A 26,415-nucleotide genomic window follows, 5' to 3' on the forward strand; every position below is an offset into this window, starting at 1 on the left:
AGTTTAAGTTTTAAAAATTTGGCTCTCCAAAGACATTTCAATCATTGTCCTGATGATATTTGGCTCTGTGGACTAATGAGTTTGCCGACCACTGGCTTAGGACATGGGGATCCGGTTGAAAGACAGGTTACGTCGCCATAACTGCCTTTCCTCCCCAGAAGAAGGGGTTCATTTGCAAGGACTCAAGCAGCTGTGGCTCCAGGGCACCTGGGAAGTAGCAGTACAGCCAGACACTGGGTGTGCGGAGCCTGGACACCGGAATAGACCCCCCCCTCTCCCCAGGAGCTCCCCCCCCCCCCCGCCCCTGCTCCCCCAGGGCTTCCTGTCTGCAGCTGAGGTGTCTGAGGGAAAGGAAGGTAGCAAAGAGGCCTTCCACCTTCCACCCAGGCTGGACGTCCGGGCTGCTCTGAGCTGGTGGGAGCTGAGGCCTCGGGCCTCCCCCTGTGCGCTGCTCACTGTCCGGGTGGCTCCACTGGGCCCAGGGCTCCTAGGGGAGGTGTGGGGTGGCAGCAGGTGACGGGAGGGGGCTGCAGGGCTCCACAGGCTTCCCAGGGCTTCTGGGTGCTCACTTAGGGGAGCAAGAGCTTGAAGCTCTGTGCCATGTGGGTCCATCCAGAAAGGCAGCAAAGAGAGGGGAAGGGAGGGGAGAGGAAGCAAAGGGAGGAGAGGGGAAGGGAGGGGAAGCGAAGGGAGGAGAGGGGAAAGGAGGGGAGAGGAGGGGAAGGGAGGGGAGGGGAAGGGAGGGGAAGGGAGGGGAAGGGGAAGGGAGGGAAGGGGAGGGGAGAGGGGAGAGGAGAGGAGGGGAGAAGGGAGGAGGGGTGAGGGAAGTTGAGGGGAAGGGAGGTGTTGATTTTCAACTGCAGTTTTCCATGATCCGCAGAGGCCCTGCCCACCTCCTCCCCTCCTGCTTTTTGGACCTCGGATGGCCAATAGGCTAGCTCCCAAGGCCAGCTCCAGTCAGTTGGCGGAGCTGCCCAGAACGTAGCTGTGGTGACCCCAGGGCTCACCAGGAGAGAACACTGGAGGCCACAGAGCCCAGGTTGTGGCGCCGGTAGGGGCGGGAGCGTGTTTGCTGTCTCTGCTTGCCCACCCCCTCCACACAGAGCACATCACCACCCCTGGGAGCAGCCCACCAGCGAAGTGGGAGGAGCAGAGGCCCCACCCGCTCTCCCTTTGGGGCCTGGGGCAGGAGTGGGGTGTTCAAGCACGACATGCTGGGTAGAGCCCTGAGGACCTCAAAACGCAGCCCCCAGACCATCAGGATCACTGAACACGCGTTAGAATGGCGGAGGCTCGGGACCTTCCCAGGGCTAGGCTAGAGGCTCCGCGGGGAGCCTGGGGTGGGCCCCACCACCCATGGGCCCTGGTGACTCCGAGGCAGGCTGAGCTCAGGGGCAGGAGGCCTCTGGGAAGATCTGCAGAGAACCCTGCTCTCCTGTGCTCCCCCAGGGAGGAGCACTCCCCTCTGGCTGGGGTGAGGTGCTCTGTGTGGGTCCTGGGCCGATGCTCTGCCTGGCCTGGCTTCCACCAGTGACTCCATAGCGGCTCAGCGCAGCCTCTGAGGCATCTGCTGACATGTCTGGAGCACAGGGCCCTCAGGCCCACCTCCTGCTGCTTTTCAGTTCCAGTAGCTCCATCACTTTCTCCAGACACTCCCCAAAAAGCTGCCCCGCTGCCTGGCCCACGGCAGCCCCTCCCCTCGCCCCCGTGGCCTCTCATGTCCTCTTCACCCTTGGGCTTCGGAAGTCGATCTGTTTAAAAAAAAAAAAAAAAAAAATTCTGTGAAAGCAAACCAGGCTCCCTGCAGATTATACTGAAATGGACCGGAAAGATAAATGCACCGAGTTCATTGTCCCACGGCCCTCACCCCGCCCCCATCCCCTATCACCCCACACAGGCTGCGGCCCCAGTGAGCCAAGTTCTAGCTGTCTTGATGATTTGCAATTCTCGGCATGACTCTGCCCCTTGGGTTTGCTTAATTAGAAAGAGGCCCGGGAAGTGCTTCTTACGCACTGGCATGTTAATTGCTTATCAGAGAATGAGGAGGGGGTGACAGTGTTTGGTGATGGAAATTTCCACTCCCTCCTCCATCTCTGGCTTTTTCTCCCTTTCTCTTCCCACTCTCCTCCTGGCCGCCCACCCATGCTTTCACCCTCTCGTGTCAGCCTCTCGGCTCTTTGTCCCTCTTCCCAGCTCCGAGGCTCAGTTACAGGACTGTCTAGGAGGCCAGGATTGAAAACTGAAGGGAAACCAGTGCCCTGGTTCCCCATTTCCCCTCCTTTTCTTTCTCCTCTTTGGTTCCCACCCCTCCCTCGCTCCCCTCTAGGCTTACAGGTATAACCCCCCCCCACTCCCGCGGCCTCCCCCCTCCCACAGAGAGCTCCAGTTTGTACTCAGGACTCAAAGGACTATTTTCCTTTTGTCTCCTTTCCCTCCTTAGCATGTTTTTCTTATTTCGTTTTATTTTTTACAAAACAGGAGAAAAGAGCGAACTGGGCTGGGGGAGGTGACACATTCCTCCACAAAGGTACAAAATCGCCTATAGAAAGTCAGCCTCTGAGCGCGCGCCATCCTGGCTGCCAGGAGGCGGCGGTCCTGGGTAGCCTCATCCTTCCGAGCGGTGCCCACGGCGGGAGGAGAGGCCTCCTTCAGCCCTTGCCCTGGAGGGGGAAGAGCAAGCAACTGAGACTGAACAGAGGAACGGCGGAGGAGGGGCACATCTTGAGGGCCTGGGGACACGCAGGGACAGCCAGGCGCTGCCCAGGAGCCTCTGGGCATGTAGACAGCTGGGGAGGTGGGAGGTGTTCGCCAGAGTCCTCTGTCCCTTGCAGATGCTCCTCCAAAAGGCAGCAGAGGAGCCCCCCGGCAAGGTGAGGGCCGCGTTCTGGAGGTGGTGGGGAGCAGCCCCCGGGGCCACCACGCCCCGTCTGCCATGGCCCAGCTGTCTGGCCTTGAAGCCACGGGTCCATGTCACTTCCGTGGCAGGGCGTCTGGCCCAGGTGGCTTCCCTTTTGTTAGAAAGTAGTCCTCCTCCTCCTCATTTCTCTACGGCTGAGGACAGGCCGAGCTCCAGGGATCGTGAGACAATGGTGGTGACAGCGTCTCTTCTCCTTCCAAGGACGCGGGCAGCTTCCTCCCCAGATTCCAGGGCCGGACGAGGGGTGCAGACACCACCCGGACCGAGGGGGCACCCCAGCCCCAGAAGGCCCAGGCTGGAAGGAGAGGCCGCCCGCCCACCCCCTGCCGGGGCTGGCCGGGGCCACGGTGGGCGGCTATGCCGGCGGTCAGCAGGAGGACAGCCAGGGCCAGGACGGCTATGAGCCCAGGCCGGCCCCCGAAGGCCCGGTGGCAGGGAGCGGCCTCCTTAGTCCTGGCCCACACGCAGGCCACCTGGGTGTGGGCGTCGGCGAAGGCCACTCGCAGGCAGGCCCAGTACTCTGTGGCCTGAAGGAGGCGGGTGATGTTGTAGCTGTGGGTGCCCCGGGGCAGGCGGGCCAGGGCGGCGGCCCCCTGGCCCCGGGGGGCGGAGGCGGCGCTGGACCAGGTGAGGTTGGCGGCCACGGTGTTGGGTGGGGGGACCCAAGAGAGCAGGATGCGATAGGGGTGGGTCTCCTGCACCCGGAGCTCCAGCCCCCACCCCTTGTCCCGGCCTCGCTTCCTGGGAGCCCGGCCCACCTCCACACTGACCGTCTTGGTGTCGGCCCCCACCAGGTTCTGGGCCACGCAGGTGTACAGCCCCGCCTCGGCCGCAGTCACCCTCCGCAGCTCCAGGGTCCCCTCGGGGTGCACCCGGCGCCTCCTGCCCGCGCGGGCGTCCGCGGTCAGCCGGGCCCCCGCCGGCGTGACCCAGTAGACCTCGGGCTCGGGCTCGGCCAGCGCCCGGCAGTGCAGCGCCAGGCTCTGCCCGGCGGCCACGCGGAGGCTGGGCGGGAAGCTGCGGGGCGAGATGAGGGGCAGGCAGCGGTCCGCCATCTCCCGGAAGGGCACCTCCCGCAGCGGGCGGCGCTGCAGGTCGGGCGGCTCGGCGCACAGGGTGGACTGCGGCTCGATGAAGCGGACGCGGGTGCCGGTGGCGTTGGCCCAGCGGATGACGCAGTCGCAGCGGATGGGGTTGCCGTGGAGGCCCACCTCCTGCAGGCGGGGCAGGGACTCCACCGTCTGCCGGTGCAAGGCACTGAGCGCGTTGTTGTTGAGCATGAGGGTCTCCAGCCGGGGCAGGCGGTGGAAGGCGCGGGGGTGGACGAAGGACAGCCGGGGGTTGTTGGCGACGTCCAGCTTGGTCAGCTCGGGCAGGTTGACCAGGGCGAACTTGTCGATGGAGACCAGCTCCTCCATGTTGTTCAGGCCCAGCTCCTTGAGGTGCAGCATGTTGGCGAAGTCCCCCGGCCCCACCCGCTGCAGCGGGTTCTTGTTCAGGTCCAGGAACTTGAGCCCGGGCACCTGCTCCAGCGCCCGCCGGGGCACCCGGGCCAGCTGGTTGTCGTAGAAGGAGAGGCTCTCCAGGCTGCGCAGCCCCTCCAGGGCGTAGCTGGAGATCTCCCGGAGGCTCATGCCCGCCAGCACCAGGCTGCGCAGGCTGGCCAGCGGCCGGAAGTTCATGTCCAGGAGGGCATCCACCTGGTTGCCGCCGATCATGAGGATCTCCAGGCTGGGCAGCGCCTCGAACCAGCGGCTGTCCACGGCCCGCAGCAGGTTGGAGTTGAGGTGCAGCCGCAGCAGGTTGCCGAGGCCGGCGAAGGCCTGGGGGGCGATGCGGCGCAGCTGGTTGTGGTTGAGATAGAGCTCCTGCAGGCCGGCCAGCCCCGCGAAGCTGTGGTCCTCCAGGCGGGTCAGCTGGTTCTCCTCCAGGTGCAGGCTCAGCAGCTGGGGCAGCGCCCGGAGGTCGCAGTCCCGGGCGTCGGCGAAGCTGTTCTGGGACAGGTCCAGCTCCGTGAGGTTGGCCAGGTAGCCGAGCTCGCTCCGGCCCACGCGGACGATGCCGTTGCTCTGCAGGAGCAGGGTCTGCGTGCCCGCGGGCAGCGCCGGGGGCACGGCCGTCAGGAACAGGTCGTTGCAGTCCACGGTGGTGGCCTCGCGGTAGGACGAGCGGGGCGTGTACCAGGGCCGGATCTGGCAGGCACACTGCGGGGGGCAGGGCACGCGCCAGGGGACCACGGGCACGGCGGCGGCGGCACCCGCCACCCACGCCAGCAGGAGGGCGGCCGCGAGGAGCCTCATGGCGGAGCCGCGGGGGAGGGCACCATCCACAGGAAAAGTCTCAGGTCCTGCCCTTAGCGGTTCGCAGGCTGAGGGTCAGCAGCCTGCCAGGGCCTGGGGAGCCCCGCTCCCAAGGCAGTCATGGGGGCCGGCTGGGCGTCACTTCCCGCCCTCCTGGGTGCGGCTCTCCATCCTTGCCCGAGGGGCCCGCTCACTCATCGCCATGCCCAGCAGGCAGCCCTGGAGGAGAGCAGGCAGAGTTAGGCAGGCGGAGAGAAGCAGAATCCATCCCTCCTCCCCGCTCCCTTGTCTGACTCAAGAGGCGCGCCAAGAGCTGAGCGGCTGGGTCTCCTGGGCCCTGACCTGGATCGTAGGCTTTAGTGTCTCTTTCTAGGACCCGAGGCGGGAAGTGGGTGACTGGGAGGCTTCAGGGCAGGAGGAAGAGGTTGGGCCTTGGAAGCTTCTGGAAGACTCGGGAAAGGTGTGTGTGTGTGTGTGTGTGTATGTGTGTGTAGTGGAGAGGGGACGCTGCAATCATTGTCACGTTCAGAGTCCTCTGAGCCCAGAGAGAGGTGGAGTGGATTCTCCAACCTTCCTCATCTCTCTCCATCTGCCCCCTGGGCTCCCTCGGTAAATGGAAAATGAAGGGAGTCTGCAGACGTCCCTCTGAGTGCTCTGGGCAGAGGATGGTGCGGCTTCTGCCTTCCAGTGTGGGCTCCCAGGACCGTCTAAGGCAGCGCCCGCTGACCCCACCCCAGACTGTCTGGGGAAGGCGATGGTCCTGCCTGAGGGATGCTTACTCCTCCTGGGCGGGTGCGGGATGACCATGGGAGGCATGGCGCCCGCCCTGCGCGGGAGAGCGGCATGCCTTTTACATCAGACTCCCTCCCTCCCTCCTTCTTTGGCAGCCACCTGGGTGCATTTTGTCACGGTTGTTTTTCCCAACCAGGACTTATGTGGGCACTGACCCATAAAACTCAGGGCAAGCAAACACATGGGCACGCGTGCACCTACATACGTGTGCAAGGGGGGCCTGAGGGGCCCAGCCACCCCAGCCATGCCTGGTGGCCAGGATCAGGGGAGGGGGTTTTGCGGGACACTCCTTGGGTGGAGAGGCAGCAGGGATAGCTGGTTCCCAAAGGGCCTTGTCATGGAACTGGGTCCAAGGCCAGAAGTCCCGCTTCCTGCCTACACCTGGCATGAAGGGCAGAACCCACCAGCAGGAGATCTTGCTGTTACACACACACCACTCCCACCAGAGCGCCGTGGGAACAGCTACTGACTTCTGGGAGCTCCTGTTCCTCATTAGGGGGAAGGGAACTGTGTTGCACACGGAAAGAGTTCAAGAAATGTTAGTTTTGCTGAAACCGGTTTGGCTCAGTGGATAGAGCATCGGCCTGTGGACTGAAGGGTCCCAGGTTTGATTCCGGTCAAGAGCATGTACCTTGTTTGCGGGCACATCCCGGGAGGGGGATGTGCAGGAGGCAGCTGGTCGATGTTTCTCCCTCATCGATGTTTCTAGCTCTCTATCCCTCTCTCTTCCTCTCTGTAAAAAAATCAATAAAGAAAAAAAAAAAAGAAGAAAAGAAATGTTAGTTTCCTTCCAGCTCCATTCATCCCCCGGGGTCGGAAGGCCCTCTAACCAGGGCTTTTAGGAGGAACAGAAGTTGGGCCCTAGAACTTGACAAGCCTCTACCGTGTTTCCCCGAAAATAAGACATCCTCCGAAAATAAGACCCACCTACAGGTTTCCTTCTGAGTGAAATATAAGGCATCCCCCCGAAAATAAGGCCCCGCTAGGCTAAACATGAGAGATTTGGTCCACTGGTTCTGAAAGAAATGGAGTCACAAGAAATTCACCAGCAAATTCAGGAATTGGATTGTTATGATGATGTTCCAGAAGATGATGACATGATTGTCATTGAATAAATGAGTAAATTCTTGATACTGTAGGATTCACAGTTTGTCTGGTTTGTGTTGACTACTACCGTACCGTATACAGGTAATAAATTTCCTTTATTTTCATTTAACAATAAATGTGTACCGTATTCTTCTTCATGGAAAAATAAGATATCCCCTGAAAATAAGACCTAGCGCATCTTTGGGAGCAAAAGTTAATATAAGACCCTGTCTTATTTTCGGGGAAACAGGGCATTATGGTATGCTTGCCAATGGTGTGCTCAGTGTTGCCCCAGGTGATGGGGTGGGGAGATGTGAGCAGAAATACACAATAGTATGCCCCACCTTCTAGGACTGCCTCTCTAGGCAGCACCCAAAATGCAGTGATTGCGAGAGCCCAAGACCATTCATGGGCAGAGAAGGCTGGAGTGGGTGGGGAGGGGTCTTCAGCTGAGCCCTAGGCATCTCAGACCCTGCCCGAGTCCAGGGTGTCTCTCCTTTGTTCTAACAATTTTGTGATGGAGAAACCATTTAAAACAATTAAAACCGCCAAAACCGGTTTGGCTCAGTGGATAGAGTGTCAGCCTGTGGACTGAAAGGTCCCGGGTTCGATTCTGGTCAGGGGCATGTGCCTTGGTTGTGGGCACATCCCTGGTAGGGGGTGTGCAGGAGGTAGCTGATTGATGTTTCTCTCTCATCGGTGTTTCTAACTCTCTATTAAAAATCAATAAAATATATTAAAAAAAACACACACACAATGAAAACCCTTCAGGGCCGGCCAGCGCTGGCCTTTCCCTGCACCCCAGGCTGGGATGGGTGATTGAGGCAATGCTCTGGCCTCACCAGGAGGCCAGGCCCTGGGTGCAGCACCCAGAGAGAGAGGCAGGGGCCTGATGACTCACCTCTGATTCTGAGACTTAGCAAAGGCCCGAAAAGCCCCCCATACCCCTGCTGAGCGTGCAGCCCGTCCAAAGTGGAGCTCAGAGCTGCCCACTCACCTGCCATCGCCATGGAAGGCTGCCTTGCACGCGGCCCACTCACGCAGGCTGATGAGCCGTTTCTGCCAGGAGCGCAGAGAAAGCTAATTGTCTCGTATCCATAATCTCCCGGGTGAGCAGGAGTTCAGGCTAATCATGTGTGCCTTTCCCAACGGGGTTCCAAACTCCTGGAGCAGGGGCCGGGTCTTACGTGCTGTTTGTGTCCCCACCGTGCGTCAGAGGGTATGTGTGAGTGGATACAGATAGGGAAACGTGTCATCTTCCCACAACCCTGCGTGTAGGCATAGGAGGGATTTAGTCTCCCTTTGCAGGGAAAGCAACGGAGGCGCTGAGAGGCCAGCTGACTTGCCAGACTCGCACATGTGTCAAACACAAGGCCCGCGGGCCAAATCCGTCCTGCCAGGCCTTGCAATGTGGCCCGCACCGCGCTGTCATCACTGCACTCCGCTGCGTTTCCATCACAATGACAGTTTATGACTGTTCAGTAAACCATTCGGCTCGCGATTTAGGCTGGATTTTAGATTTTGGCCCCTTCTCTGATTGAGTTCGACACCCCTATGCCAGAGGTTGCACAGCTTCTACAGGTGGGGCCAGGATTCAGACCCGGGTCTTTGACTCTATAATGTGAGCCGCCAGCCCGGCCCACGCTCCCTGCCCCACGGACCAATGCCTGTCTCATAGGAGCAGAGTGCAGGGCAGCCTCCTTCTCCCTGGCTACCCTCAGGCGCCACACCTAGGCTCCCGGCTACAGTGACCCACTGGCGGGATGGCGGAGGGAAGAAGACTCTGTTGCTAGGTGAATGTGGCTGGGCCTGGAACCGCAGGGCAGACAGCCAGCAGGCCTCACGCAGACTCGGGCCTGCCTTCTGACTGGGGGCTGGGGCTGTGGCTCTTTGCCAGCACTGCTGCCCGCACGGCCTTCAGCTACGGGAGGCAGAAGGCCCAGGGCCTACAGTCAGGGAAGCAGGGTTGCCCGCTCCGGGGGCCAACGTTTCTCTTGGAAGGGCTGGCTCTGCAGGCCCCACCTGCCCCAGGCAGCTGCTCTGGACTGAGCAGAGTGTGGGCCTGATTATTAAACGAAGCTCTGGAGATGCTGCTGTCAGGAGCCAGAGCTGCCTTTTCCTCCTCTCCGGCCCCGCGCCCGCCCCGCACAGTCCCCGTGCTCCTGCCACATCTAAATTGCTGCTCCTCCAGCCACTCACAGCCTCCCTCCCAGAAATCCCCCCTCCCTGGCGCCTCCACCCAACCCCTGAGAGCTGGGGTACTGGAGGGAGGGGAGGGCGGCAGGCGGTGATCGATTGCCTGGCCTTCGCAGCGTCAGTGCCAGGCCCCCCTGAGCTGCGCAGACAGATGGGCAGCATAATTGAGTGGAGCGTTGATAAACTCTGGCTTCCTCGCTGGCAGATAAGCGCCGGGTGGAAGGGCTGCAGAGGGAGGGAAGCCATCTGTCCACCTGGCCTCTGCCCCTCCTGGGAGGTGAGCACGGCCCGCACTCCCACCTCTCACTTAATCACAGGCAACTAGGACCTCAGGGCTGGAGCAGGCCTCGGCGGGGCGCAGGCGGTGTTTGTCTAGTCTTCCAGAGCCTGAATTCCTTGCATGACTCATGCAGCGGGGGAGAGAGGTGAAGGGAGGGCCCTGGGCTTTGCAATCAGTGTGAACCTGGCTCTGCCCCTCGCAGTGTGACCTTGGGCAAAGTGGGTGATTCTCTGAACCTCAAACGCCCAGGCTGGGGCGTGGCTCACAGAATAGCTGTGGGCGTAAGGGAGATGCCATGCCTCTTAGTCCCTTCATTGGCCCCTGATGTTGTCTCTTATTCCATCTTCTCTTTTACTTTTCATCTCTCATCGTCGTTTGTATTCAACCTTTAAAGAATATTATTGGGGCGTAATATTTGTCCAGGAGAGTGCACAAACAACACTAATTCTAAGGGCACAGCTGCATGAATGCCTACATTTGTGGATACCAGTTTAACTACCGCGGAGCTCAAGACAGAAATATTTCCAGCATTCTAGAAGGTTCCTGGAAAGGTTCCTTTCCAGTCTCTTCCCGCCCCAGTCTGGTGTTAGCCACTGTCTTGACTTCTGTCCCCTAAACAAGTCTCATCTTTTTTGTTGTTGTTAATCCTCCCTTGAGGATATATTCCCCACCCATTGATTTTTAGAGAGAGTGGGACGGAGGAAGAGAGACAAACAGAGAGAGAAACATTGATGTGAGAGAGACTCATCAATTGGTTGCCTCCCTCATGTGCCCTCGCTAGGGCCAGGGATTGAGCCTTTGACCAAGGTACGTCACCTGACCTGAATCGAACAGGGGACCCTTCAGTCCCCAGGCCACTGCTCTAACCACTTAGTCAAACGGACTAGGCCAGTTTCATCTTTTTAACCCAGATTTCCTTTCTTTTTCCATCACAACCAGGGACATGGTCTTTGGAAACTTCAAAGGATGCCACAAAATCAGACTTCAAGTTCACCTAGTGCATCCGTGTGTTTCCTGAGGGCTACAGCTTCTCAGGGCCTCATGCTTCATCAGCCTTTTCCAGAAAGGAAGGCTGAGTCCTCTTCCTCCTTCCATAGTTCCTAGAAATTGCTCTACGCCTGAGGGCCCAGCTCAGGCTGGATCCTGGGGCCCAGGCCTGTGAGTGCCAGGCTGCCCCGAGGCAGGGAGATGGCAGGGTGACCTCCTGGCCCCGTGCGCCCCTGTGACTCCCCTCCCCAAAGCCCTCTGGGTCCTGGCCACTATCTGTGCAGTGCTGCTCACCCCCTTTCTGCTGCAGACTCCCCCTCCCCCCGTCTTCTCATGAGGGTTCTGGGGCACTGGGCAGAGGACAAGCCCACAGGTGGTCAGGAGGGAGGGGCCCAGCCTCACTTCTAACTGCCCCCAATGCCTCCACCTGCTTGCCTCAGAGGCTCCTCCCACTCAACGTGCCCCAAACTCAGCCATCGTCTCCATTTTCTCCCACCAAGTCCCATATCTGTTAGGCCAGTGTTTCCCAACCTTCTCTCATGATGAGAATCACCTGGTGGAGTTGTTAAACCACAGATTCCTGAATCCCAACTAAGAAGTGCTAAACTAGAATTTTTGAGAACATATAGGTAAAATTGCATACCTAACTTAGTGCTCTGTATATAAAATCTGTCTTAGAGCACTAGTTAAGTATACAATTTTACCTATATGTTCCCAAAAATTCTAGTTTAGCACTTCTTAGTTGGGATTCAGGAATCTGTGTTTTAACAACTCCACCAGGTGATTCTCATCATGAGAGAAGGTTGGGAAACACTGTGTTAGGCAGCACCGTGTCCTCCCCCCACCTCCTCCATGCTCTTTGATCTCTCATCCTCACCCTTAAGTGAGCCTCTCACGCCCAGTCACCTTGTGCTCCCACTCAACAACCAGACTTGCTGTTTCTTTCACCCCTTGGGCATCTCAGGCTGCCTGAAAAGCAGCTTCAACCACTGAGCTCCTCTTCAGCTATCAAAACCCCTCCTAAATGCCCCCTCCACCCAGGTGCTTTTTCAATTCCCTCGAGAAGAGTGGTTACGTGGTTACCCCTCCCCTCCCCCCGAGGACCAGAGACGCTGGGACAGACCTCCACACGGCATGGTTCCCGCTGTCAGGCTGCAGGGCTGCCGTCCCAGCCAGGCTGCGGGCTCCTCGAGGAAACAGTACTTCGCTATTGATCTCTGTCTCTCCAGAGGGTGGTGCAGGGCAGACCTCGCCTGCAGGGGCAGGGCGTGCTCTACTGCCACGAACTGTGAAGGGCAGCCCATTAGTGGGTCATGAAAACAGTTTAAAGCGGGTTACAATCTGCGTTTTAAAAACAGAAATAAAAACAGAAACATCAGAGTGCATTGTATGTAGCTAAACACGGTTGAGAAGTCCCCCCTCTATTACACACACACACACACACACAGAGACACAGACACTCCCTTTATTACACACACACACACACACACACACACACAGACTCACTCCCTCTGTTACACACATACACACACACACCCTTTGTCCCTTTATTACACACACACACACACAGACACTCCCTCTTTTACACACACACACAAACACACAGACACACTCCTTCTATTACACACACACACACTCCATTTCATACACACACACACACACTCCTCTATTTCACACACACACACATATACTCCCTCTATTTCACACACACACATACACACACACACACACACACACTCCCTCTATTTCACACACACACACATATACTCCCTCTATTTCACACACACACATACACACACACACACTCCCTCTATTTCACACACACACACACACACACACACACACACACAGCCCGTACAGGGACATGATGAAAAGGCATGCATTTGGCCTTGGGTTGCAGGTACAAAAGCTCGAAAACCATTGACCACTGAGCAGCTCCCTCTAGGTAAGCGGAGTCCCTTCGGCTCTGGTTGGCAGCACCGCACGGATGCAATACTAGCAGGGGTCCTCAAACTTTTTAAAGTGGGGGCCAGATCACGGTCCCTCAGAGAGCTGGAGGGCCGGACTATATGAACTACTAATTCCTACTGTAACACCTCGGCTGCGCTCACTGCCCAAAAAACCTGGCGGGCCGGATCAGACTCCTCTGCGGGCCACATGTGGCCCGCGGGCCGTAGTTTGAAGATGCCTGCGGCATAGAGCCAAGCCCCGAGGAAAGACGCGCCATTCCTGGGCCCTTCTCCGGCCGGGATCTCTGTGTGCTGGCCGCACCCCGCAGCCTGGCAGGAGTGCTTTGTAGGCCAGAAACCCCAAGCTCAGTGGGCCAGCCCAAGGCCCCACAGCGAAGTGTGGGAGAAGCAGGATGAGAGCCCGGTGGGTTCCACTGGCCAGCCCTTGCTCTTCCTATGATTCTGGTGCCAGAAGCTGGCTTCTAAGAGTGGATGGTGGTGGTGGTGGGGTTCTGGAGCAGAGCAGGAGGGAAACTGGAGGCACCCCCTGGGGACAGAGGAGGTGCCTGGCGTCCTTCCCTCCCCTCCTCTCTGGAGAGGCCTCAGGGTTCCAGTAAAAACCCCTTCTAGGCTGGGAGGGAAGGGACCTGTCCAGACACAGCTCTGTTCCCCGGCCTCCTGGTGGCCCGGCAGAGGGTGGTAGAGCTTGGGCCTGGGAGGAAGCCTGTCCCCTTATTTCTTAATCAGGAGTGGAGGGCGCCAGTCTCTCTGTCTGGTCGCACTGCACCAGAAGGACTGCAGGGAGTGGGGCCGTCCTGCCGGCCCGGAGAGCAGTACAGGCTGGTCCCACCCCTCCCTCTCCGGGACCCCTCTGTGCCCTAACCTCCCTCCGTCATAAACTACCTGTTTACTTGTCTGTCTGTCTCTTCCACCAGACTGTGGGCCCCTCAGGGGAAGAAGGGACTCTGCTCCACGTGGCCAGTTCCTCCAACTGTCTGCACATAGTAGGAGCTCAGAAAACATCTGTGGCAGCGGGAGAGAAAGGCAAGGAAAGGAGGGCAGGGAGAGAGGAGCGGCTGGTTGCTCCAGAGCTCCCGAAGGCCAGGTGGCTGGCTGTCTGGGCTCAGGCCCCTTCCGCCTCCTTCCTCACCAACTGGCCAGAGACACAATGGCCCCCAGAGCCTGGCTTCCTGGGGCCCGCACCCTGCCCCTGCCCCTGCTCCTGCCCCTGCCCCTGCCCATGGCTCTCCTGCTCAGCCACTCCCCTCATGGAGAGAAGGCACTTCTCTCTGACTCAGTTTCTGCTTCTGGATTCGACACGATCCTCTGATGATGCTCACCCTTCTGGAGCTCTCTCAGGCTCCCCTCTGGCCAAATCCTGTGCACTCCAGGCTCCCCCCCCCCCCCGTCCCCCCTACCCTCCTCTCCCCCTGTCCCCCCCCCCCGTCCCCCCTGCCCAGCCAAGGGCTTAGGCTAGTGGTTCCCTGTGAATCCTAGTGCTGGCCCTCTGGCCTTGGGCATCCTCACTCAGGTGCTCCTGTCTCATGGGGTGGGGTGTGTGTCCATAAAGCACCTGGTGCTCAGTAGAGTCCCCTTCCCTTCCACCCTCCTCTGTTTGCTGAGGCCCAATCCCTGGCCCCTAGACCACCAGACAGGCACTGGGAGGGTCAAGCGGTCCCTCCGGCCGAGTCTCAACGTCCCAGCTTGACAGCAGCCCAGTAATTCCAGAGGGGCAGCCAAGCCCAGATCCATGAGCCCTCCAGCCTCCCTCCCTACACCCCCCCCCCCCCCGCCCCGTTCTTTCTAGAATCAGGTGGGGGTGTGGGGCAGACCCTGTAGCATTCTCAAAAGGTTCCCTCTGGAAGCCAGAGATTGTACCTCAGGACACCCCTTTGGACACAATGGGTGCCTGAGAGCTAGACACCGGGGCAGGGAAGCAGGGGGAGCGGTCAGAGAGGCGCAAGCAACACTCCGCTGCTCCAGTGCCTTTGCACATGCAGGGCCCTTGCCTAGAAGTTCCCTTTCTCAGGTGTGTAATGTCTGCCCATTTCCTTTCTCAGGTGTGTCATGTTACACTGCACCTCTCTCTCGGAAGCTGTCCCTGACCACAGCCATCACCATGAACCAGCCCCTCGCCCCTTCCCGCATCCTCTGAGAATCCGGTCCAGTATGATGCTCATCTCTTCTCTCAGCCTGTGAGCTGCTCCAGGACCACAGGGAAAGCACCACAGATCTTCCAGTCTTGTTCAAGGTGGATGGGGGAGTTCGATGGGGGAGGGAGTGTGTGTTGGGTTTCTCTCTCCAGTGTTTGTGCACAGAGGGAGGGACCCCCAGGGCATGGGGGAGGAGCTGGCGGGGTGGGGGGAGGGGGGGAGATGTTGGGGAGAGCCTCGGGGGCCTGGACAGCTGAGGAGGAAGGGCAGTGAGTGGATCAAATGGGGAGGCGAGTTAAACAAGGAGAAAGGCCGAACCTCTTCTAACGGAAAAGGAAGATGAAATGAGAATGAAAATTGATGAGGCGGAGAGAGAAGGAGACTCGTTTCATCAGCAGGTTTGCCAGATGAAGCTGAGAGATAAATCGCTGGTGGAAGGAGCCTGGTGTCTGCCGGGCTCAGCGCCTGCTCCCTCTGTCAGCTGTCTCAGGCAGCCCGCGAGATGAATGGCTGCAGCTGAAGCCTGCAGCGGCCCCTTCCTACCCCTCCCCCGCCTCGCCTTGACTGCGGGGAGAGTGGCCGTCCTCCCTCACCTCCTCCTGCAGGCCTGCCCTGGCCACTCCTTCACCTGGACCCCGCCTTTGGTCCCCTCTCCAGTCCCACTGACCTCTCCCCCAGCAGCTTCTCCTCCGTCTCCCCTCCCCAAGCGGGGCCTAGGCCTAGGGGAAGCTCTGTCCACCTTCTGCACCCCTCAGCCTGCTTCTCTGAAGCCGGGGGGGGACGTGGGGGGGAGGCAGAGGCCAGGACACAGGCCTGGGTTTGAGTCTGGGCTTCAGGACAGGCGTTGGAACATGTCCTCTCCTTTCTCCAGGCCTTGGCTCCTCACCCAGGAAATGGGCGGGCTGGGCCAGAGCAGCAAGCGGTTCTTAAGTGACGGGCCCTGAGCCCCAGCATCAGCACCGTCTGCAGACTTGTTAGCAATGCGGTGTCTCGGACCCAGCCCCCTCCAGACTCAGACTCTCTGAGGGTGCGGCCAGGGGCCCAGGCTTGCCCAAGCCTCCAGCTGCTCCCCTCTGAGACCTGCTGGGCTGGATAATGGCCAAGTTGAGATTAGAATTATGTAAGTGTATATGTACGTGTATGTGTACGTGTATATGTATGTGTATATGTGTGTGTGTGTGGTGTATATATATATATATATATATATATATATATATATGTACATGATGAGCTTCTTATCGTTATCCTGACAGTTTAGACAGTTTAGAGTTTCCAGAACCCCCCTCACCTCCACTGTGTACACAAAGAGCATTCACCGAGCCCTGACTGGATGCTGGTGTGATGTGGGTCTTGGGGTACAAGGTTATGGGGAGGGCGGGCAGGAAGGCACAGATAGAAAACCGCTCTGCTGCAGCATGAGCACCGGTGTCACCGGCATTTACCGAGGGCAGCAGGGGCACAGGGAGGAGAAAACACAGGTGGGATGTTGGGCCAAAAAAATCAGAGCAACTTGACCAAACGTCATGGAATTGCCCCTAAAAATGGGTGAATTTGATGGCATGCAAGCTCACCACTTCAATAAAGCTGTTTTTTTTTAAAAAAAAAACCACAAGGGGAGTGCTGCCGGACTCAGCAGGTCAGCAGGCGCGCAGATGGTGGAAGGCACATGCGCATACTGGAGACGGACTGGGTAAAACGCGTGGCGTGAATCCCGAGGTGGCTGCCCTGAGGTCCCGTGTGCATGGCGTGGGGAAGAGGCCGGAGCGGCGCGCCAGACTGAACGGTCTGGACCCGGCAGTGCAGGAAGAGGGCCGCCAAAGGGCACATGTAGGGCTCCGACCACTCCAGCCATCACTGCTCCTAACCCGTCAGGAGGGGATTTCTCTTGCAATTTAAATCCTTCCATAGCCACCATCCTATGTGATTCTCACAATAGCCCTGCAGGGTTGTAGGTGCCGTCACTCCCGTTTCAATGGAAAGGATAGTAAGTGAGTTGCCCAAGATCACACAGCAAGTGAGGAATGGGGCCAGGGCTAGAAGATAGACTGTGATGCCAAGTCTAGGCCTTCTCTTCTCAGTGGGACAGCAGCAGTGACCATGGGAGCCACCGACTGAGGACGGAGCCAGGCCCTGGGCTGGGGCCTGCCCTGAGGGGCTGCACTACATGCTCACACACTGACATGGATGACTGACCCACATCACTAGTGTGAAATGCTCAAGGATGCACAGCTGGTCCAGCCAGGACCCCAGCGTGGTTATGGCTGGTGCCAAAACCTGTGCTCTACATCTTGACCCCACGTCCCCTCCTGCAGAGCCCACTGCCTAGCTCTCCTCAGGCCTGGAAGGGATTGGACAACTGCCAGCTGACTTCTTATTCAAACTCTGTGAGCCGGGGCCAACCCAAGAGACAGCCCTGGCCCCTGGCCTACGCCAAGCAGCCCTTCCTCAGGGGAGGGCCCTTCCCAAGCCGGCCTAGAGGCTCCCTCTCCCAAGCTGGTCTGCACCTCCTGAGCCCAGCACCCCCCCTGGGGGACCCCTGGCTCCCAGCGCCCCAGAGTCTGGTGGCTGGAAAGGCTTCTATCCATGATCAATAACAGGCATAATTCAGTGCCTGCAGCAAGTACAAAGGAGTGGAGGTTAAATCAATATTGAGAAGTTTCGAAATTAAACTAATTAAGAGCAAGCCTTAATGATTTTTACTGTCTGGGAGTAGCGAAGACAAAAGGCCCATATATTTCATGCTTCTACCCTAGCGTCTTGGGAACTTGGGAAGCAGAAGCTGGAAAGTGCTCCCAGCTCTCTGTCTTGCAGGAGAGGAGAGCGCCTCATGCTCGGGAGTAAGAGAGGGGGAGGAGGAAACGGAGGCTTGAGCACAGGATGCAAGCTGCATGCGTGGAAGGCCGTAGGCCTGGGTCAGGGACCAGTGTGGTTGGACTGTGACCTCTCATCTCCGTGAAGATATATTGAAGCCCTAACTCCCAGTCCCTGTGAATGTGACCTTCATTTGGAAATAGGGTCTTTGCAGAGGGGATCGAGTTAAGAGGAGGTCATACTGGATCACAGCGGCCCTAACCCAGTGGTTGGCGAACCGCGGCTCGTGAGCCACATGGGGCTCTTTGGCCCCTTGAGTGTGGCTCTTCCACAAAATAACCACGGCCTGGGTGAGTCTGTTTTGAGGAAGTGGCACTAGAAGAAGTTTAAGTTTAAAAAATTTGGCTCTCCAAAGAAATTTCATTCGTTGTCCTGTTGATTATTTGGCTCTGTGGACTAATGAGTTTGCCGACCACTGCCCCAACCCAATGACTGGTGTCCGTATAAAAGGAGGGAAGTTCGGATGCAGACACACAGGCACCGGGAGAATCATGTGGGGATAGCGATGGAGATTGGAGGGCTGCAGCTGCAGGCTGAGGAGAGACACCCCCAGAAGCTGGGAGCGGTGAGGAAGGAGTCTCTCAGAGGGAGCCTGGTCTGACCGACACCTTCATTCCAGACTTCTGACCTCAGAGCCGCGAGACAACGGATTTCTGTTATTTAAGCCTTGTGGCTCGTAGTGCTTTGATATGGCAACCCTAGGGCACGAACACAGGGATCCCGGGTGCTAGTTCCACTCTGCACAGTGACGCTGTGCAAGCTGGGCAAGACGCTTAACCTCTAGGAACCTCAGTGTCCTCCTCCGAGAGGCAGGGACAGAAGTCTTTTGCACAGAGATGTGAAATATGGACACACGAAAGCACGAGTGTGAAATATGGACGACGAGCTGTACGTGCTACAAAAACATCACCTGGCTCGCTGCTAGTGGGAAGAATCTGGGAGGGACTCGGGAGCCATCCGTCCGACGGGCAGGAAGCTCCCTGGCGGCTCGCAGGGCTGGCCTAAGCTCCAGTCAGATCACGGGCGTGGGGTGTCTTTGCATCATCAGAGACATATGTACAGGAAGGCTATTTATTGTTGTCCTCAACAGGGATTTTATTTGCTGCCCACGTGGCCCAAGTTTTCTCATCTGTAAAACAAAAGGGTTGGGCAAGGCTATTTTATTTTATTTTATTTTATTATTATTATTTAAAAAAATCATATTTTATTGATTTTTCACAGAGAGGAAGAGAGAGGGATACAGAGTTAGAAACACTGATGAGAGAGAGACATCCATCAGCTGCGTCCTGCGGACCCCCTACCGGGGATGTGCCTGCAACCAAGGAACATGCCCTTGACGGAATCGAACCTGGGTCGCTTCAGTCCCCAGACTGATGCTTTATCCACTGAGCCAAACTGGTTCTAGCTGGGCAAGGTTATTTTAAAGGTATTTTTCAGCATCATCCTCTGGGCTTATTTATAGACAATAAAAATATAAAAGTCTTAGCAGCCGACCTCATCCTTCAACCTCCCTCCTTAGCCCCGTAGTCGAGAACCATTCAGAGGGACGCCACTAAGCACTGGCTTTGCATCCCTCTGTCCCCTGTTGCCTGGGTTCAGGGAGGGGCCGGTTGCCCTCTGTCCTCTCTCAAGAGTGTACCCGGAATGGAAGGACAGGAAACCACACAGGCAGCAAATAAGATCTCTATCGATCATGAGGCGGCAGGCATCCCAAGTCCGGCTGGCTCCCCGGTCTGCTCATCGCAAACTAACCTTCCCAATGACCCTCTCGCGCTGACTCCTGGGGCCGGGCCTGGCAGTGGACCAAGGCGGCTGAGCATGGGCGGCAGCACGCAGTCCGGCATCTTCCGGGCTCCGGGGGTGAAGGCTCTCGGGTGGCCTCAGCCTTTCGGAAGGAGCTGCGCCTTGCAACCATGGGATTCTTTTGTTTATGTGACAACCAGCATCTCCCCAGGCGGGTGTCAGGGGGCGAATAAGCATCTGTCTGCACATCACCCTCAGAGGTGGCATCAGCAGTGTCACCATGATCATCACCCGGGGACCCCACCTGCAGCCCATCACCTCTATCAATAGCATCAGACCCACAGCTGCCGCTGTCCTCAGCTGGGACAACCAGGACCCTGTGCGCGCTGCCATCCTATCGCTCGGAATACCCTCCACCAGCATCACTGTCTTTCCACCTGCTCCACAGTCGGAGTCATCGCAAGCACCCCGATAAGCAAACTAAAGTGTATGTGGCTTCATTGCTGCGACACGCACAGCATCTCAACCAGATATGGTGTCTGCCACTAGGAAATAGACACGACCCAAGGACACCCTCTGTAATGCTAGCAAGAGAACAGCAGATGCGCCTGGCCCACAGTAAATAAACAAAGCGTGAACTTAGAGGTGGACCGCATTCATGGACAGCACCTGGAGTGAAGGGGTGGGGCTTAAAGGACGTGGCTGGGGGAGCTCCACATTCTGCTGGGCCAGTGGTCGGCAAACTCGTTAGTCACCAGAGCCAAATATCAACAGTAAAACGATTGAAATTTCTTTTGAGAGCCAAATTTTTTATTTATTTATTTTTTAAAAATATATATTTTATTGATTTTTAACAGAGAGAAAGGGAGAGAGATAGAGAGCTAGAAACGCGATGAGAGAGAAACATCGACCAGCTGCCTCTTGCACACTCCCTACTGGGGATGTGCCCGCAGCCAAGGTACATGCCCTTGACAGGAATCGAACCTGGGACCTTTCAGTCCGCAGATCGACGCTCTACCACTGAGCCAAACCGGCTTTGGCGAGAGCCAAATTTTTTAAACTTAAACTATATAGGTAGGGACATTGTTATTAACTTAATTAGGATGCTCCTAAGCTGGCCTTTGCTGAAAACTCAAGGGGCCAAAGAGCCGCATGTATCTTGCGAGCCGCTGTTTGCTGACCACTGTGTTGGGGGGTAATAAAAACAAGAATCGCTGCCCCATGTCCCTCTCCAGACCAATCAAGTCAATCTCTGGGGACTTGGCATTTAAAACACACACAGAACTCGCCAGGATTTCTTTGTGTGTAGATTTAATGTCAAAACAAGAAAACAAACACCCTATAAAACAAAAGTTCATAGTTGTACACACTGAAGAATTTAGAATGACATGGACGGATGTCTGCAATTCACTGGGAAATGCACCCAAAATAAGAAGGACTGAGGGACAGATGGAGCGCAAGCCTAGGCGAAGGTTAACGGTAGGGCCTGGAAGATGGTGGGCTATCGTTGCTCACCGGAAAATTCTTCCAACTTTGCTGTATATTTGAGTTTTCACAAAATGTTGGTGACAAGATTCCCCAACTGGTTTTAATGGGAAGCCTGGACTGAGAGCCGCCGCAGCTGAAGGAAAAATCCAGAAAGAAGAGCCATCCCCTGTCCCCCACCCTCCACGTGAGAGAGCACACACTCCTTCCATTAGGCCAGTCAGCTGGCCCAGGGCCTCCCTCCCTTCTCCTGCGGGAGGTGTGCAGAGGACGTGTATTTGTGAGGTTCCTCTGGGGAGGGGCTGCTCCCCTCAGAGCCCGGGCTGGGGAGATGAGGCATACTGCTGCCCCAGGTCCCCCCAGGCTGTCCTGAGTGCCCAGCGCTGGGCCTGGGGCTGCCACAGCCATCCCAGCGGGCCAGCTCTGCTTTGCTCAAATGCCCCCATTGCCATCCTGAATCTCCCTTCCCAAAGTCCAGGCTCAGCATTCTTAGCGACGATAAACCCTTTCCCAGGACAGCCAGACCAGAGCCTGACTGAGTGTGTGTGTGTGTGTGTGTGTGTGTGTGTGTGTGTGTGTGTGTGGACACGCAGGCTTTGGGGTGGACACTGTGGGCAGGGGCCACCCCCACGCCTCATCTGTATGCTCCTCCACAGCCGCCGGCCCTGTCTGTCGGGGGTGCCATGGCAACACCATGCTCCTTAAACACAGGGGCTTGTGCTGCCTTCGCAGAGCGGCATCGGGCAATTTAATTAAGGAGCTGGCAGCAGACAAACTTTGGGAGTTAAAGGCATTTTATTAAATCCCATTGTATTATGCAGCTCAGTTCCTGAAGGAGCCGGGAGCGGGGAGCACAGAGGAGAGACTGCTGGGGTCTTCTCTTCTCCTCTTCTCTTCTCTTCTCTTCTCTTCTCTTCTCTTCTCTTCTCTTCTCTTCTCTTCTCTTCTCTTCTCTTCTCTTCTCTTCTCTCCACTTTTCCTGGCCTCTCTCCTGCTCCAGGAAAGCATTCCCTCAGTGTGGAGGGGCCCCAAATGGGAGTGCCTGTCTCCACCCCCCTCCCCCGCCCCCGCCCGCCCCCAGCATTAGGCCTCGGCCTTGTCTGCAGACAGCAGTCTGGGGATCTAATCACCAGCATTGATCCCACGTGTAACGGTTCACAGAGTTATCCCGGCCAGGCCTCCACCCTCGCTTCAGCATCCACAGTGGCAGGCTGGATGTCGGCACCAAGCACAGCCTTCCAGCGCCTGACTTCGTTGAATCCTCCGCCCCCGTGGAATGGGAATGGGGCCTTCCCATCACAGACCCAGACACCGAGGCCTACAGGGACCTTCCCAGACCGTGGAAGAAGTCTGTGGCAGAGGCATGGTTCAAACCAGCTCCTGCCACCTCCTACGGCTGCTGACCTCTTATCTCACCCTGAGAATGGCTTCCACTCTAGCCACAGCCAGGCAAACATTCCTGCATGAGGTGGGGGGCCTGGGTGGGGAGAGTTGGGGGGTGGGGGAGTGGGCTCTCTGGGACTCATTTCTACCCAACCCCCAGCTTAGAATGTGCGTGTGAAAGGTCACACCCAAGCCCCAGGGACTGGCCAGCACACGCAGGGGGCCCAGCCTCTGTTCCTGGCCATCACAGGAGAGTGTCTGGTGGGGCCAGAAGCCAAGTCCATCTCCTCTGAGGACCAGGGCCAGGAAACCAGACATGCCATACGACACCGTGGCTAGGGGTGGGGGAGAACTTCCGGGGTAAGAGAGAGGGTGAAACCAAAAGGCATGACTGGCCAAGAAGTCACCTGGCACCTAAGCTGCCCTCAAAGGAGCGGGGCTACGGGAGTCACCCCGGGCTCATACCCTCCGGCGTGCCCCGAGACTCAGCTCCTGCCTTGGGGGGTCCCTCCTTCGTGCGCAAGTGCAGGGAGCCCCCCAGTGACCCCCTCTGTGGAGAGGCCGCTGTCCTCCAGGGCTGCAGTCCGCTTCTGGCCCAGCAGGGCCTCCTGTCTCCCCAGGTCAGTCTGGCTGGGGGAGAGCCCAGGCTTGGAGCGGGGCCAGCAGGGGCCACTCTGCAAACACTGAGCCTCACACTGCCCGGTCCACGGCTTCACATGAGGAAGACAGAGTGCCCGCCCCCCACACCGGTGCTGGGGACCCGCCTCTTGGGCTCAGCCCCCTCAGTTCTAAAACGGGGCTGTCGACTGAATAAACAAATAAAAATAAATAAAGTGGGGCAACGACCTATGCCTTGTATAGCTAAAATGGATGCAAAAGATAGCTGATTTCATTAGGGGCTTATTCTCTGCCGGGACTTGCCACCCACTATCTCTTTTCATCCTCGTAACAACTCAGATTACCCCCACTGTGCAGATGAGGAAACTGAGGCTAAAAGAAGTTAAGCCTCATGCCCAAGGTCAGACAGCTAGTAAGGAGTAACAATCCCATTCTCTCTCTCTCTCTCTCTCTCTCTCTCTCTCTCTCAACAATCCCATTCTCTCTCTCTCTCTCTCTCTCTCTCTCTCTCTCTCTCTTTCTCAGCATGCGTGTGTGTGTGTGTGTGTGTCATATGTGTATCTGTGCATGAGCAAGCATGAATGTGTGTATCTGTGTGTGTGTATGTGTGTGTGTGTGCGTGTGTGCATGTGTGTGTGTGTGTGTGTGTGTGTTGGACGACGTGGCAGGCACAGAGGCGCCGTGCCCGGCCGCGTGAACCAGCTTGGAGGGGAGCGAACTGGGAGACTGTACTCTGCCAGTGCTTGTTCTCCTGGGCACTGGGCCTGGGTGGTGCCAGCTTGTTTTCCAGGGAACTAACGGGAACATTCTCCTCGGCAATAAGGATAAAAACAGCAGTAATTAACAGGGCTGTGGCTGATATTTCCCCAGCGCCTCTGTCCCCAGACCTCCAAACGCTGGGTACGCAGCGAACCTGCTGGCTTTATGGCCACAGCCCTGGGCCTGGGGAGCCTGAGGACTTGCCCGATTTTCTGTCTCCTGCCGCCGGGAGGCAAGTGCAGGTGCACACTCCAGACCGCCTGTGCCAGGAGCTGCCCTTCGGGCGCCCATGGCAGAGCTGGGCAGCTGGCTCGGGTCCTCTCCTCGGGGCCCACGAGCAGCAGCGTAAGGGAGGGAGGGAGGGAGGGAGGGAGGTGTCAGCTGCCTTTGCCCCTCGTCCCCGGGGCTCCCCAGCCAGCCAGCCCTGCCTGGGGAGAACGCCCTGCTCTGCAGTCTGTGGGGCCCCGTGTGCCCAGGCCTGGTCCCTGCAGAGGCCAGCGGATGGCTCTCTCTGGGCCAGCCAGGAGTCACTGCACACCACGGTTCCAATTTAAACAAGTGATTAGGCAGCTCTATTAGGACCGCACGTGCTTCCCGCCTGGGGCAGACAGGAACTTCCCGAGGGGGCCTCCAGCTCTCCCCAGAGAACTCAGTGGAAGGGGAGCATCCCGGGTTCTGAGAGCCAGCATCCTGGGCAGCGTGAAGAGGGACCGATCTTTAGACAGAGCCCCTCCCCACTGTCCGGCAGCCCGCCCACATCTGGCATGAAGGGCCATAAGCAATTTAAATGGACAGACAAGCCAAGACTCTCTTGTGGCCAGTGGCTTCAACTCCCCCCCCCCCCCCTCCCGCACACCTGAAAAGCAATGACTGGGTGTGAGTTCTAGTCCTCTGCTTTCTCCAAAGCTATGGGACAAGGGGGAGAGAGGGCGCTCGGCCAGGACTGGCCCATCCTAAGCGCATTCCCCCAGCATGTCCAAGAGAAAGCCTACTTACCCCTGTGGGTGCAGTGATGAGTCTGGGAACAAGCGCAGCTGTACGCAGACACTTTTGTGAGGGGGTGTGTGTCACGTGGGTGAGTTTTTCTGGGGAGAAGGCCCAAAGCTTGCATCAAATTCCAATGGCGCCAATGACTGTTCTGAACACGGTGGGTTGTCGCCTTCCATAAAGGGGACTCCCTTTCGGAAGCCGGTGGTGGGTTTTGGGGACCGGACTCTGCCTGCTTGAAGAGGGGGCTTAGGGTGGGTTTGGGGACACGGAAGCAGAGTAGGACAGGCAGGGGGCTGTGGCTGCCTCCGTTACAGCGGCGGCGGCAAAGCGCCTTCCTCAGCACCTCACCTTCCCCATGTGACAGCTCCGTACCTACTGTTTCCTGTCACCTAGTGACAGCCTTCTGACGATGAAGGCGGCGACAATGTCATCTAAATCCCCCCAGAAGCCCGGGGGCTAGTCAGAGACCAGGCTCAGGAAGCCGGAACTAAATGCTCCGCAGGGCAGCGTGGAAGGAAAGGCCTTTAGATTATGGAAGACCCCGGTTCAAGTCCAGCTTCTGTCTCTTACCAGCTGTGTGACCCTAAACAAATGACTCCCCTTCTCTGCGTATCAGTTACTCTATCTGCAGCACGGGACTTCCTCCCGGGGTTATGGACAATTAAGCGAGGTCCTGCTCAGACTGACGTGGGCCCGCACACAGCAGGAGCTCAGTGAGTGAGTTCTCGCTCCAGCAGGATGGGGCGGGGCGGGTACCCCTCTAGCGCTGAGCTGCACCCCTGCAGTCCCAGAGAAGAGGCTGCTTGGTGAGATGTGGATGCAGCCAGAAGCTATTCCCCCTACACCGATGACCAAAATCTCCCCATCCCCCTGGCTCACCCGGCCCCCTCTCCTCCTAGAAGCTCCCCTTACACTGCTCTTCCCTGACACCCCACCGTTCCCGTCAGAGCGCTTCTCCGTCTCCTGCTGCCTCCACTCAGTGTCTCTCTGATGAGAGAGATCACCGGCTCACCTTGATCAGAGAGCAGGCCCCTCAGCTGCTCCCACCCCACCCTGCCCACCCTCCCGGCCTCGCCTCCTCTCCCTTCCCTGACCTGTGAGGAGCTGGCTGCTCTCGGTGCACTTTGCAGGCCTTTGAGCTGGTTGCTAGTTCCTTTCCTCCCATTCTCCAAGTTGAGAGCCTTTAATTATCCTCCATGTGTCAGCTCCGTTCTCATCTCCTTGGTGACACCATGCCTGCCTCCTGCGCCCGCAGCACCTACCCTAGTTTAGCAGGAGCCGTGGAGGGACCGTCTGCCTCCCTAGACTGAGCTGCCCAAGCAGGGGCCGAGCCTGCTCCGCCGGCTGCCCTCTGCCTTCCAAGGGGCCTGGCACATGGTGGGTGGGTGCTTAGTACATGACGGCCGGGGTAGGAGGACAAATGGTGGGGTTGCCCATGGCTGGCAGTGGGGTCCCTTTAACAGAAGGCTTCTTGTAAAGGCGGCAGTCCCCTGTCACGGGTGGCTAGCTTGGGTCCTGCTGGAGCTGGTCTAACCCTGTCCAGGCTGGATGAGCAGGTGGGTGATGTGTGAGGGCTAATGCGCTCATCCCATCTAGAGTCCACACATGTCCACTCCCAGCCACGGAGCCAAGGCAGACAGAGGGCTTGCCGGGCACCTAGAACCGTCCCTGCCTTTTGCACCTGCACGGGGAGGGAGAGGGAGAGGATGCGGAGGGGTGAGGAAGGGAGCTAACAATGGTAGCTGGCCGTGTTGGGTCTCGCTCAGTGGGACTGGCACCCTTAGCTCATTTCACAGATGAGGACACCGAGCCCCCTCTGAGAGGACTAACTTGCCCACAGCCGTGGAAGAAGGTGCAGAGCTGGACATCGGAGCCTAGATTGAGTTTCCTTTTTTCTTTACGGGGT

General features: G+C 57.9%; 1 protein-coding gene across 1 annotated transcript in view; it reads right to left on the minus strand.

Annotated features, from left to right (window-relative positions):
* Positions 1-2,427: 2,427 nt before the first annotated feature.
* LRRN2 (leucine rich repeat neuronal 2) overlaps positions 2,428-26,415 on the minus strand; it is a 59,434-nt gene continuing 35,446 nt past the window's right edge. Inside the window, exons 2-4 of the mRNA XM_036441835.2 lie at positions 18,442-18,660; positions 11,682-11,899; positions 2,428-5,436 (exon numbers count right to left, since the gene is read on the minus strand). Of these exons, the coding sequence (XP_036297728.1) occupies positions 3,046-5,217 (2,172 nt within the window). The 5' untranslated portion in view covers positions 5,218-5,436; positions 11,682-11,899; positions 18,442-18,660 and the 3' untranslated portion in view covers positions 2,428-3,045. The remainder of the gene's footprint in view (positions 5,437-11,681; positions 11,900-18,441; positions 18,661-26,415) is intronic.

The sequence above is a fragment of the Pipistrellus kuhlii genome, unplaced genomic scaffold (genome assembly GCF_014108245.1).
Source record: "Pipistrellus kuhlii isolate mPipKuh1 unplaced genomic scaffold, mPipKuh1.p scaffold_m20_p_18, whole genome shotgun sequence".
Taxonomy (NCBI): Eukaryota; Metazoa; Chordata; class Mammalia; order Chiroptera; family Vespertilionidae; genus Pipistrellus; species Pipistrellus kuhlii.